The sequence below is a fragment of the Cynara cardunculus genome (assembly GCF_001531365.2).
Source record: "Cynara cardunculus var. scolymus isolate 2C chromosome LG 2, CcrdV1, whole genome shotgun sequence".
NCBI lineage: Eukaryota > Viridiplantae > Streptophyta > Magnoliopsida > Asterales > Asteraceae > Cynara > Cynara cardunculus.
This window is the reverse complement of record NC_037529.1, coordinates 61,504,142-61,518,594: the sequence shown is the minus strand read 5'-3', so window position 1 is coordinate 61,518,594 and position 14,453 is coordinate 61,504,142. Positions and strand designations below refer to the sequence as shown.

The 14,453-nt window shown below is 32.9% G+C and overlaps 2 protein-coding genes and 1 non-coding gene across 3 annotated transcripts; all 3 read right to left on the bottom strand.

Annotated features, from left to right (window-relative positions):
- Window positions 1-6,032: 6,032 nt before the first annotated feature.
- On the bottom strand, window positions 6,033-6,116 carry TRNAL-CAA. Its single transcript has one exon. It is a non-coding gene; the product is annotated as a tRNA-Leu (tRNA).
- Window positions 6,117-6,246: 130 nt separating this feature from the next.
- Window positions 6,247-8,777, bottom strand: LOC112507448 (purine permease 3-like). Its single transcript, XM_025112042.1, has 3 exons — window positions 8,590-8,777; window positions 7,046-7,806; window positions 6,247-6,663 (listed from the first exon to the last, which is right to left on the bottom strand). The coding sequence occupies exons 2-3, from the start codon at window positions 7,790-7,792 to the stop codon at window positions 6,340-6,342; spliced, it is 1,071 nt and encodes a 356-aa protein (XP_024967810.1). The 5' UTR covers window positions 7,793-7,806; window positions 8,590-8,777; the 3' UTR covers window positions 6,247-6,339.
- Window positions 8,778-12,241: 3,464 nt separating this feature from the next.
- Window positions 12,242-13,585, bottom strand: LOC112507107 (RING-H2 finger protein ATL54-like). The gene has a single exon (XM_025111535.1). The coding sequence runs from the start codon at window positions 13,481-13,483 to the stop codon at window positions 12,482-12,484; it is 1,002 nt and encodes a 333-aa protein (XP_024967303.1). The 5' UTR covers window positions 13,484-13,585; the 3' UTR covers window positions 12,242-12,481.
- Window positions 13,586-14,453: the final 868 nt, after the last annotated feature.

The following is a 14,453-nucleotide window of genomic DNA, read 5'->3' as shown; positions in this document are numbered from 1 at the left end:
AATGAAGTGTATAAGAAAGTGGATTGGATGTCTTTGTGTCAAATAATGAGGTTTGCCTTATAAGTTTGCCTTATTTTTAATGATTCTCTTTGAAATCTATAACCATAGTTAGAAACCAAACCAACCAAATGATAAAAATTATAGTGCAAAATTAATTATATTATTATAAGGAAAGTGGATTGGATGCCTTTGTGTCAAATAATGAGGTTTGTCTTATAAGTTTGTTTTATTTTGAGTGATTATTTTTGAAATCTATAACCATGGTTAGAACCAAACCAACCAAATGATAAAAATTATAGTGCAAAATTAATTATATTATATTATTAAATCTTTATATATATATATATATATATATATATATATAAGTAAAACCTTCGGGTGATGAGGTGGCACCATGAGAATTATAAAAGTAAAACCTTGGGGGTATTGAGGTGGTACAATGAGAATTGAGTATTCTCAAATGGTGAATTGTGGTTGAGTTTTAGTTGTCCCACATTGGTGAAGAGTTGAAAGATTTGAACAAGGTGAAGTGTATAAAAAGATGGAATGGTGCCTTTGTGTCGATTAATGAGGTTTGTCTCTTAGGGTTGTCTTACTTTGGATGACCTCTTTAAAATCTATAACCATGGTTGGGATCAAAACCAATCAAATAGAAAAAATCTTTATCTTTATATATATATATATATATATATATATATATATATATAAAAGAAAACCTTGGGTATTGAGGTGACATCATGAGAATTGTGTATTCTCAAATGGTGAATTGTTGTTGAGTTTTAGTTGTCCCACATTGATGAAGAGTTAAAATTTTTGAACAAAGTAAGGTGTATAAGAAACCAACTAAATGGTAAAAATTATAGTGCAAATATAAAAGTAAAACCAATGATAATAATTTGACAATATGAGGTAATTATTTATCTGTCGTCTTGATGTTAATACTATCACGGTTTGACACACCGCTCTAATTACAATTCAAATATTATATCTGATATGTGGGTCATCGACCCCACTTGATATTAATTTTAATTTTTATCAGAAAAATCCATTTTCTTAGCTTGATGATGTGGTTCTTCATGCATCGTATTGGACTTCCACTATTGTTGCTACAACTTACGCACTCCTTTAATTTCCACTTGAAATATTATAGAACGTTTCTTTGTCGTAACTTCAAAAATGAGATTTCAATTAAATTTGTTATAAAATTAAAATCGTGATTTTGTCACCTTAGATGAGATTTCAATTAAAACTGTTACTTCTAATTAGACAAACTACTAACATTAGTCAAACATTTGTAGAGTATTTTGCAACACGATTCTCAAGCATAGTTAGATAACTTAAATTAGCATATGGTTTTAAGATTGTTATCAAATCCTCTTAAAAACTTTCAATGTTAATGAGTAGTTGTCACTCACATTTGTCTAAATTTTTTTAGAATAGTACTTCAAATTTAGTCTATAACATTTTTTTTGAAGATGATATTATCGCTACCACGCAATGCACGGTTAAAAAACTAGTTAAATTTAGAGAGGAAAAAGGGAAAGAATTTAATGGAAACCAACTTTAAGGTATATATATATATGAATTATATCCATGAAATAATTGGGTACAAAACCTTTAAGGAGAATATATGTTTTATGATAAAAGAGAAGATAATATTTATTACCTTTTTATGGATATGATCACAATAATTCAAACCTCTCACATTAAAACAATGTTTCATTCATCTCTCAATCAATTGCTCTAGAACTCTCGGTCTCAACCACAAGGGTGGTGCCTGATTGGTTTGAGTTTGGCTCCAAAGGTCAAAAGTACTTGGAGGTTTCAGGTTCAAATTCAAGGGGTAATAAAAATTCTCTTGTGGCCACGGAGGTTCAAATACGGTGACTCTTGGCTATCTGCAAAGCAGGTGGTTGCCTTGGAATTAGTTGGCTCGCATAGCGGATTGGATATCCAGGTTAATAAAAAAAAAAAAAAAACTCTCGGTCTCGCTCTCGAATCTCTTGATTCTTTGCTCTTGGTGTAAATCGAACACATTTGTGTAATCGTTTGAATATGTTGGATTTTAAATATATTGGATTATAAACTGTCATACAATTTTTTTTCATCGATAGAATATAATTTAAACCATAACTCTTATTTATTCTAATTGTATTGATATGTAAAGACCAAGTGTAACTTATGTCATCATTAAATCTTCTCTAATAAAACCAATGAAACTTCAAAATCGTTAAAATTCACAGCTTCCACCAAATTGCACGAGTACACAAGTAATTTATTTATTAAAATCAACCATTAGTTTGATATTTTGGTTGACTATCTATATCTATATATATATATCTATATCAAATGCAAGGGAATTTTAAGGCTCTTTGTCCTGTCAATTTAGAATAAAATTAATTAATGTTTTTTTAAATGGAATATGAAATGGAAACCCCACGATGTATATTTACTTTCCAGGACTATTTGTGGGTCCCAATCTAATTATGAACTTTGTCACAAAAAATACCAATTTTTATTTTTATTTTTATTTTTATTTTTATAATATATCTTATAAAATATGAACTCAATTGAAGAGGGGAATGATATGAAAGACACCATATATTAAATGCAAGTGCATGTGGTGACCAAAAAATTAAAATCTAAACATTCCATTTCGACAAAGTTCCATAACTTTCAGTCCGCTATCCCGATCATGATTTTCCTACTCCTAGAGGGAAAGGTCCTTCCCTTTTGGGCTGGTTGTGGGCGAGAAGGGATTCGAACCCCCGACACCGTGGTTCGTAGCCACGTGCTCTAATCCTCTGAGCTACGGGCCTTACTCCGTCTCCACTGGATCTGTTCCCGAGAGTACCCTAAAAAAAGAACCATTTTAGTCCCAAAATCAAAATTAGTATAAATTCACATGTCTGCACATGTTGAAATAACGAGCGCAAACGTGCAACTCGTGGACGACGGCATTGGGTTAGAGAACCTGTTTTCAGAAACTGTATATGTGAGGAAAGACGGGCAGATGTATTTCTTTGATGTTAGGAAATGGTGCAATTGGTTCGATTAAACGACAAAAATGGTGAAGAACAGCGATGGTGAAGTGGACCAGGCGGAAGGTGGGGTGAGGTGTAATCTTACAAAATGACAAAACCGTATGAATAATAAATCAAAAAGAATTAGAAAAAATGTAAACACCCCAAAATAGCCCTTTGTTTAATGGAGTCTTTTTAATTTTGTTTTGATTTTGGAATTTTAGAGGGGTGTTTGGAATTACTTATTTGAAACAACTTATACTTTTTTATAAAAATCTTTATTAACTTATTATAAGTTAGAATTGTTTAATTCCTTCAAAAACTTCTTATTACCGTTTTGGCACCGGTATAAACTGTTTATCTAAACACTCAAAAGTGTTTATTACTGGTGTCATACTGGAATAAGTCAATAAGTTGTTTTTATAAGCAATCTCAAACACTCCTATGTAGGTTAAAAGTGTGAACCACGTGGACTAAATTTCTAATTTTTATAAGGGATTATTTTATAAGAAAATTAAGTATTACATAATACTCGCGATTGTGTTTAGGGGTTCCATTGGAGTAAATAATTAATATTACGGTTTTGGAAATTATTTCTTAATGTTTTTTTTTTTAAATTATTTAATATTGGGCAAGTCATATATTGTCGTAAAAGTGTACCTTTTATATTGAGGTGCACAAATGGGTCAAGGATCGGGACCAACCTGACTAGGACCGGTTACACGAAGAACCTTGATTGGGTCTGGTCCAAACCCAAAAGCTCATACATCCCTACTTTTTCATTAACGATAGATTACAGACCGGTTATGCACACTTGGTCAAACTGGGTTTGGTGGTCAGGTAAAGCCCATTTAAAACCCGGTAAAAAATGTAAAAAAAAAACATAAGAGTTAACTTTTATGGTTCTTGTTTTTTTTTTTTTATCATTTTCCTTTAACGGTTAGTTTGAGGGGTTTATAAGAAATCTAAGTATCTAAGACAATGTGGTTAAGGTGAAGAGTTACCACATAGGTGTTGTGTAACATGAAGGTCTTGATAAAATTGAAAGAATACGGAATAGCCATAAGACTTGTTATGTTGTATGCATGGTTGGAGTATTGGGTGATAGGGAAGACCGATGAGAGAGATGGGAATTGAATGAACAAGAACACTTAGTTGCAGATGTGGTAGAACCCGTGCTAGACAAAATATTGAACAGGGTCTTTCGAACAGTGTTGAAGTTAGCCTATCATGTACAACTCAGAAAAAATGTGTATAAAATAAATTTCAAAATACTATTTCCAAATTTAAAAGTTAATAAAATCTAATTTTTTAAAAATAATATATTTAATATTATATATATATATATATATATATATAATATTTAATATTCAGGGACAAGGCGGAGCTGGGACTATGTTACCCATCCCCGTCCCTGATATTAACTTTTCGAGATCCCCATCAATAATCCCCGGTTTTGTGGGGAATCCATGTCCCTGCCGAAACGGATACGCTAGTTCCTCAATAGGATGGGTCTCATTCCCATGTCTAGTATTTGAAACCTAAGTTAGACTAAGGGTGTGATGTTTTCACACATTGGTTATATCATTTTTGTACTTGGTTCTATTTATATAGTGCTCTCTCGTGGGAAACTATTGATAAACAAGATAAAACAATATTGCATCTCTACTCTTTGAAGCGGGGTAAGGTCATGCATGTTAGATTCCTTTGTGGCAATACACAGACAAATATATCGTGTTTCATTCGGTTATGTGTGAGAATATGTGGAATCCATTAAATTACTCTTCAAATGGTCCAGTCTAGCCAGTGTGGGACTAATATTGTGTTTGATTGGTGTCTCCTAATAGATGGTCCGAAGGTGAATGCAATGGAAAGGAAAGATGGTTGAAAGGCAAGAAATCCAAAAACAAAAAAGGAAATTTGCATTAAAATAAAACCAACTTTCACCTAATTCCTATTTTGGGGAACTAACCTTCAAAATCGTCATTTTAGGGAACTAACTTGCACCTAATTTTTATTTTGGGGAACCAACTTTCAAAATCGTCATTTTGGGGAACCAACTTGCACCTAATTCCCATTTTGGGGAACCAACTTTCAAAATCGTTATTTTGGGGAACCAACTTGCAAAATAATTATAGAAAAATAACTAAAATTCGTTTTTTTCCAAAAATTAATGCAATAAAATTTATTTTTCATTTCAAAACTCGTTTTTTTAACTCATATATCAAATTGAACATTTAAAAAAAAAATCCAAATTACCACGATAAAAATTATTTTTTACTAATATATATTGATTTTTTTGCATTAGTAAAAAACAATTTTTATTGTGGTAATTTGGGTTTTTTTTAAATGTTCAATTTGATATCTGAGTTAAAAAAAACGAGATTTGAAATGAAAAATAGATTTTATTGCATTAATTTTTGGAAAAAAACGAATTTTATAATTATTTTGCAAGTTAGTTCCCCAAAATAGGAATTAGGTGTAAGTTGGTTCCCTAAAATACGAATTACGTGAAAGTTGGTTTCATTTTGTTACAATTTTCCCAAAAAAAATAAAGGTAACTAATTGTTTATCTAAGTGTATGTTACATAGCTGATATTACATAGTTAGATTTTGAGACCCAATATATTATAAAATACAAATCATAAAAACATAATCCATAGATATTTTAAAATAGAAACCCAAAGTATTAAAACATATAAACCACGGAGAACTCCAAAACAAATACATTTAAGGCGAGTTGTTTGATGGATAGAGGTGTTTGTATGTGTGGTTGATATGATAGGAACGTGTGGATGCCACCTTACACGTGATCAAAACGACCACGCATGCATGTTTACCATCCCATAATGCAACTGTCCCCACCCGTCAGATATCTGCCCCTCTCGTTTATTCTTATTGTGACAACTGACCTCTCTTTTTATTTTCCTTTTTTTTAATTCATCATAAAATATTTGATTTATTAAATTAATTAATTAAAATTAATGATTAATAGAATTTTAAAAAACCTGTCAGAAGTGGGATTTGAACCCACGTCCTCTTCCGAAGATCAGAACTTGAGTCTGGCGCCTTAGACCACTCGGCCATCCTGACCACATTTTCACTTCCTACTTATATAACCTGATATTCAACACATTTTCTGATTTACGAACTTTTTGGTCATGAAGGTTCGCCTATGACGACTTCAAGATTCTCTTGGTCGACCGAACGATTAGCGAGTGTACATAAACTGGTCTAGAAAACCAACTGTTTATTGTTATTTTACACAGCTATTCATTTGGATATATACATACAAGCTACATACGATTGGCTAGTGTCAAGCTACCTCAAGGTCGCCGTTGCTGTAGGTCTTTTTCATACGTCGAAACTCGCCATAGAAGTAGGAAAGGAAACCCCAAAGAGATAACGTAAGCGAAATTCCTTTTTCCACGGGAAATCTTTCATGGAAGAACAAAACAGCTAAAGACTCTGTTACAGGCAGCAATGTAGCGATTATTATTCCAGACAACAACGAGGAGGCACAGAAAATGACTCCGATTGCTCCCAAGAAAAAGAATTGCCAAAAAAGCGCGTTCACCATCAGAACCACGTAATATGTATCTTCCCCGAGCTTAAATGTCCTCGCCTCTCGAGGAATTGCCTAACCATTCAACACAAATGATTCAATCTAGAGATCTTACGAGGTTCGAAACATGCTTTGCAAAATATATCGCTACAACAAAATGAGTCTGTTAGGACGTCCAACAGCTCTTGGGCGACTTAATAGACACTTAATGGGGATTTAAGTTTCGGTATTCAACAACTATGTATCATATACAATGGAGTTACAATAAGTCGTTAGACAACCTGACAAGTTTTTCATGGATGAAGTTCGAGAATCTAATAGGACATAAGAAAGTGTCCTTAAAAAACTTTATTCGAAGAATTTATTGTAACACCATTGTATATAACTCAAAGTCGTTGGTCTTATCAATTTAAGTCCTATTAAGTATTCTATTAGGTAGCTCTAAGACGGGATCTACCTTGAAGTCACGGTTGACCAGCATTCCGATGGTGCAGAAGGCAGTTGCAAAGAACGATATAACGATCTGCATCTCCATCACCAAAGAATAAGTAATCGGTTGCTTAGCTTTCTTGAAAGTCAACTCAATCGACGGCAGGATAAACCCATACAAAGCCGACGCTCCAAGTGTCATAAAGAACCCCTCGTAATACTTCATCCTTGATTCGTGAGCAGGCCGATCAGTGCTGGAATGAAGACCAAGAATCACAGCACCAATAGACAACAAAAATATCGAATTAATCGTGAAAGCAGAAAACTTCTGTTTAACCAAAAGAAACGCGAATCCAGCAGTAAATGCCAATTGGGTGGCGATAATAAGAGCAGACGTGGAAACGGGAAGGCGGGAAACGCCATAAGCAGCTAAATAATCGTCCAAACCTGTTAAGACTCCAAGAACAGCACAAGGGAATAGGAGATTTGGCTTCAAAGAAAAAAGCTTAGTGTCGTTTCTTCCGGTTCTTTTTTGGTACAAAAACGACAGGATTAGTGGGAGGATTAGAAACGGCCAACCGGCGGTTAGTAGCCAGCTTGATATCCAAATTTCCTTACCGCCTTTTATGAAGTAGAGGCGTTGAACCAACGGGCCACCGCAGTTTCCTATGGCTAGCATTATGCAGTTTAAAGCAAGCAGGGCCTTCTTTGTGGTTCTGTTCATCTTGTTATGGATGTATTCTGCTTGTTCGTTGCTTGTCGTTTGTGAATCCATCTTCTCGATGAATTCTGCAAAACGTTATCGGAGTACTTCTTAGCGGGATCTCCCACACAAGAAGAAAATAGAGTAACAATTAAACGAAAAGCGTAAATACGCTGCAAACCCGTGGAAACTAATCTAAACCATTCAACGAGTTTGATTTTAAGCTATAATTCAGTATTTTTTCACACATAAAACGGTCTTGAATGTTTTTTTATGTGAAACAACACATGAAAACTAGTTTACGGTTTTCATTTTGACTTTCCTCAAAGATTATATATACATATCGTTATGGGAAAGTTGATTTATGAACCAGATATATTCTAAATTCTATTCAGTGTGAATATACCTTAATACCCATGAACACTATTCATCAACAGTATCATGTACTTTCACTATTAATTCATTATGAATAGTTTAAGTTCATCTGCTCTGGATCTAATCTTCAAAACCGAAATGGTAACGGTTATGGACCCATTCGAAAAACCAAAACCTATTTACGTTTTTCAAATCAAACTTCTTTCTATCAGTGGTCATGATGAAAACCTTAAGCCACAAAAATCAGCTGCTAAATTAGCTGAATTGACTATCTAAGTCAAAATGCATCTTCTAAACTGCTTTCGGATACTAGCTGAGTTACAATTACAGAGATCCTATTTCCAATTAAAATAATTTGCATACAATTTAATCAAAAATCTGGAAGAAAATCAAATCAAATATGGTCGAAAACCAGTTAAACATCACCGATGGTTTATACACAGAGAGAAATGAAAGAACCCCTAAAAGAGAAATGAAGGTTATCCAAGTTTTACCTGTGTTTGGGTGCAGAAATCAATTCAATCGCCGAGAAATTGGCACCATTCCATGGAAGCAAAAAAGCACATATTTGAAGGCAAGAAAGTGGATGGAGGAAGAGGAGATTTTAGGGCAGATAAATGGACAGAAAAGTGAATTGGGAAATTGGGAAGAACACTTGGAAGTGTTTAGCCATACACACCATGGTTCCCGCCAATAACTATTTGACACCTTTGTATTTGCATGATGGCATGCTATAATTGTATTACCAAAACTATTATTGTGGAGATTATTATAACACCTGGGTTGTTTGTTTTATCTTTTAATAGTTTTATTAACAGATAATTTTTGAATTGTTAAAAGATGAATTTTGTTTGGTAAAAAATATTATTTTTTAATGGTTCTAAAACTTTCTGAATAATTTTGTATTTACTTATTTCATAGAATTTACTTATTTCTTATTTCATTTCATTCACTTTATATTTATTATTGTATATTAATATAATAATTATTGATGTTAAAAAAATCAGTAGTACTTATAAAAAACAGGTTCCTATAAAAACTATTATTTTGTAGTTTTTGAAGAGTTCTAATTTGATAAGTTGAATATGAGGTGCCAACAAAAAATTGAGATTCTTAAAAGAACCTTCATTGGAGATGGTCAAAAAGTGTAATGACTTGTAAGAATTATCATTGTATAAAGGTTCTTTTAAGAACCTCATGTCCTCTAGATTAGGGGTGTTCAAAAAAACCGTTGGATCGCTCAAACAGGCCGAACCAAGTCAAACCGGATCGTTTTTGGCGGTTTGAGCGGTCTGGTGGTCCGGTCTGGTTTGGAAAATAGCAAAACCGGGCGGTCCGGTCCGGTCTGCGGTTTGGAAACTTTTTTGGGCGGTTTAGACCAAACCGACCGCCATATATATATATATATATATATATATATTTTTTTTTTAATATTAGCAAGCCCAACTTTTTTAACTTATTGACTATGACCCAAATTAACATAATCAAAATCGACGACTAAAACCATTAAACCATTGAATATATCGACACATTTGATATTGACGGTCTCCAAATTTTGAAATCCCTCAAAAACTCAATTAATCTATTAATCTTTCTAATCCATGGTTTGATTTCGGCGCACATTATCAAGACATCAACCAAGTGATTCAACCAACTTAGATTTGGCTTCTATTTTGTTTGGTCAAGACTTAAGAATTGAATCATTGAAGGTTGTGAAGTCGTGAATTTTGTTACTCAATACTCACAGTAGAGTTGTAATTTTGTTATTTTATTTGTTTTCTAATATGTTATATCTTTATATGTTTGTACTTTAGATTGCCTCGACTTTATACTCAAGAACTGCTTAATTATTACATTTATTTGATTAGATATTTTTTTGTTAAAATGGATACTTAATCTAAAATTCTAAATTATATATATATATATATTAAGTTTAATATAAAGTCCATTAAAGGCCCAAACCGCCTAAACCGGTCAGACCAGACCGCTTTTACTTGGTCTGGTTTGACCGGTCTGAGCACTTGATGTCAAACCGCTCGGTTTGAAAATTTTATAAACCGCCATTACGGTTTGGTTTGTGGTTTGAGGGGTTAAACCGCCCAAACCGGACCGCGAACACCCCTACTCTAGATGCTTGAATAAGAAAGTAAAAATAATATTTTTATGTATAATATATAGGGTCATGTTCAACGAAAATCGTAAAAAAAATGAAAAACTGATAGAATAATACTCTGGTAACCATTCATCTAAACGGTATGCACATGTGTATATCCGTAATTTATAAGAAATTTATCTGGTATACACATGCGAATAACATGCATACGTGTATAAAAACTAAGAAACAAGGTTAATTACTTATATACACATGTGATACTATTCAGATGAATGATTATCAGGATGTTCATCAGTTTTTTATATTTTTGAATGTTTTTTTCCCGAAACTCCCTATATATATATATATATATATATATATATATATATATATATATATATATACATCAGAATAAGAATGAATTTGGAAGATTGGCAACTATGAAGCTCCCTCCATTATATTTGCTTTGTTTTTACCAAATTCCCCTTTTATTGATAATATTCGGAAGATTTTCTATCTCTTATGTACTAATCGAATCATTTTATCGATTTCATATCCACAAGCATAATTTTATTTTCATATATTCAATTTTATATTTTTATTATAAATAATATGATATTTGTTTAAAAAAACAAACTATCATGTTTTATTTTGAAAAATGAATGATTTTTTTATCATAATAAAAAGATTGTTTGTTTATCTGTTAATAGTTTCAGTAAGAGGTGAATCTTGTTTAGCAAAAAAAAAAATCTGCCTCTTAATTGTTATAAAATCCTCTGAATAATTTTGCATCATGACCTTCTTAACCATTCAATTCCATAATTTCATTGTAAATAATCACCAAACAATTATATTTCATTTTGCACTACATGACGAGAGCCTCTTAATCATTCTGACCACTTAATTATTCTGCACCAAACCATTCAACAACTACCAAATAACCCCTAATATAATATCAAATAAAATTAACAAATATTATCAATACAGAGTAGCCCAAACAGTCAAATGAATAAGCGCTAAAGTATTGAAATTCAAGAAATCAAATCATCCTCAAATGACTTAATCCATAAATTAAGAGCACCAATAATATATACAAGGTTCATTACAAATTTATAATTTATTAACATATTCCATTAACCAGTCAAATAATGAAGCAAACAATTTTGAAGTATTCACAACATAATAGCATTAAATTTGAAATTTAAAATAAATTAAGATCTAGAACTAAAATAACTTCAAACTCAAGGTAGAAAGCTCTGTAGATTTAGGGATGTTTGAGATTGCTTATAAAAACAACTTATTGACTTATTCCGGTATGACACCGGTAATAAGCACTTTTGAGTGTTTGGATAAACAATTTATACCGGTGTCAAACCGCTAATAAAGAGTTTTTGAAGAAGTTAAACTATTCTGACTTATAATAAGTTGATAAGTGATTTTATAGAAAAAAACATGAGTTGTTTCAAATAAACAATCCTAAACAACGGAGTTGGATGTAGATCCTTTGGTTAGAAAGTGGAGTGGATTAAATAAAAAAATACATATAAAAAAATACTTTGGTTTGGTCTAATTTGACACGAAAAACCATATTGAACCATTTTAGAGCTTCAACTGTTATGTTGTATTTTTTCTAAAATGAAGTATTATAACTCGGAATCTATAAAAAGAAAAAGGTCACACCCAACTCCAATAGTTATTTTATTTTAGATCGTGTTATATTAGATTCATGATTAAGAGGCCGTTTACCGAACACTTACCCGGTAAGCGTTTACCGGTAAATTTAACACTATTATTTACTTACCAGGTAAGATTTTAGTCCACAAAAACGGTATCGTACGCAACAATTTACTCGGTAAGCGCTTACCGTGGTAAGAGTTGTCGGCCTTACTTACCGGGTAAGACTCTTGGTCTTTGTCTCGTTCTTACCGGGTAAGATTTTTGGTCCTTACCATATTCATCCGGTAAGATATATAACTTGATGTTCACTTACCCGAATAAACGTTAGATAAACAACCCCTAAGTTGTAGTTGGGTTAGATGATACTTCCATTATAAATCATAATAATGGCATGAAATTTGAGCATAAAAACCCAATAATTACTTGAAACAACCATAACTCAATTGCCTTTTGAAATCGAAATTTGAACAAGATGCAATCAAAGGCAAAAAAACTTGATGTTGGGGTTTATCTCTTCGGTTGCTGTTGCCACAAATTTCAAATCGATCTGGGGTTGATTTCCATTGATCTTCTGATCGAAGCACTGATCATAAATCTTTAAGAAACTCTGATTTTGATTACTTCCCATCTCTCATCGGATGATTGTTATCTGTTATTTGATCAATCTTTACCAATTCGATTCCCAAATCGCCATCAACAGATTGAATTGGAATCTCATGATGATCAGAAACTTCTAAATCATCTACAGAAACTGACCTTCTGATGATCAACACCTCTGCCTTTGTTATACTGTTTGCATCTTCTTCATCTGTTTCCCCAATTCTCAATTCAGCACTTTCGCTAGCTTCTCCTCTGTTATCGTCCACAGGAAGTGAGATCCCTAAATCCGGTTCTCCCATTAGCCCAACTTCATCGGTGTTTAGCTCCGGCGATGGCGAATCGACGATGTTATTGACGATTGCGGCACGACATAAAGGACAGTTTGTGTGTGATCTGAGCCATGTGTCAATACATGATACGTGAAAAGCATGTTTACAGTTGGGTAATAATCTAAGCGTCTCGTCGGTTTCAAATTCACTCAAACAAACAGAACAATCAGATCCCTCGACAACACCGTCATCTTTGCTGAAATTCACAACGGCTATGGCGTTTATCACCGATGATTGAAGACCGACACTCCTGATGTACCAGATGGGGTGATCTACTAATTCGTTATCATTGGTTTCATAATTTTCCGGAGAAGGTGGCGGCGGAGTGCGGTGGCATCTGGATCGGCACCACACAACAGAGAGTTTGCAGAGGGTGTAGAGGAAGAAGAGGGAGAACGTGACGAAGAGGAAGATGAGAGAGATTCTGAGAGGTAGAGAGAGTGGTGGATGGTGATGTTTAGTGATCGGTAATGATGGGTAAGGACTGTTGGCCGGCGAAAACGACGACGACGACGGTGGAGGAGACGAGTCGATGACGCGACAAATGGAAGGACATATGTAGTGGCAAGTGGACACGCAAACGCCTGTAGGATTCAGAGGCAGATTACACTGAGTCGTACAATACCGATCTATGGCGGTGGCTTTGGTTGTGTCTTCCATAAATTTCCGGTGGCGACTGGATGCCGCCATGAGAGAAGGAGAAAGTCAACCTGTGTATGTGTTTTAGTGTGTGTAAATGGTGGCATTGTAGAATGGAGAGAGGGATACTCTTTGGTTTTCACGTTTTTTATTTTGTAGCCTTGTAGGTTTTCTTTTAATTTATTTTTTTTAAAGGGAAATTTATTAATCTTATATTTCATTTTCTATAAACTAGTTGTCTATTCGTGCAATGTTATTGGAGCTGTGAATTTTAACGATTTTCTAATTTCATTTATTTTATTAGAGAAGATTTAACGATGATATAAGTATACTTGGTCTTTACATATTAATACAATTTGAATAAATAAGAGTTATGGTTCAAATTACAGTCTATCGATGAAAAAAATCGTATGACAGTTTAAAATCCAACATTAAACGACTCCATAAATGTGTTCAATTTACACCAAGAGCAAAAAATCAAGAGATCGAGAGTTCTAGAGCAATTGAATGAGAGATGAATAAGACAACTTTTAATAACTCAAGGTGAATATCAATGTGAATCTGACCTTGGGGGATGGGGAGAAGACATAGAGGTATGGGTAAAATGTGTCAAAAGTATCTGAGAACATGAAAAGAAAAGGTAATAATATGCATTAGCAACTTGTACTATATATTATTTTAATTGTAGATTATAAGAATTTAAGTCTGAATGCATAAACTAATAGTACTTAATGCGTTATGAGTTGTTTTTAAGACTTTTAATACTTTGTGCATAAATGTATAGTACTTTGTGCATTAAAAATTGTGTTTAAAAGTTTTGATAAATCTGGTTTATAAGGTAATATAGATATAGATAATTGTTTTCAAGATAAAAAAAAAGAAAATTTAAAACTAATTTTTCCTTATAATTTACATCCTTATAGTTAGTTATTCAATTTATTTTATATCATTTGTTTTTCATTTTTCACATTTATTATATTAACACATATAATTATATATTAACTTAAATATATAAAAAAAT

Coding starts and splice junctions, on each gene's coding strand:
- LOC112507107 (XM_025111535.1), bottom strand. CDS start 13,483: ATGGCGGCATCCAGTCGCCACCGGAAATTTATGGAAGACACAACCAAA.
- LOC112507448 (XM_025112042.1), bottom strand. CDS start 7,792: ATGGATTCACAAACGACAAGCAACGAACAAGCAGAATACATCCATAAC. Junction 6,664..7,045: donor TGGTCAACCGTGACTTCAAG/GTAGATCCCGTC, acceptor TTGAATGGTTAG/GCAATTCCTCGAGAGGCGAG.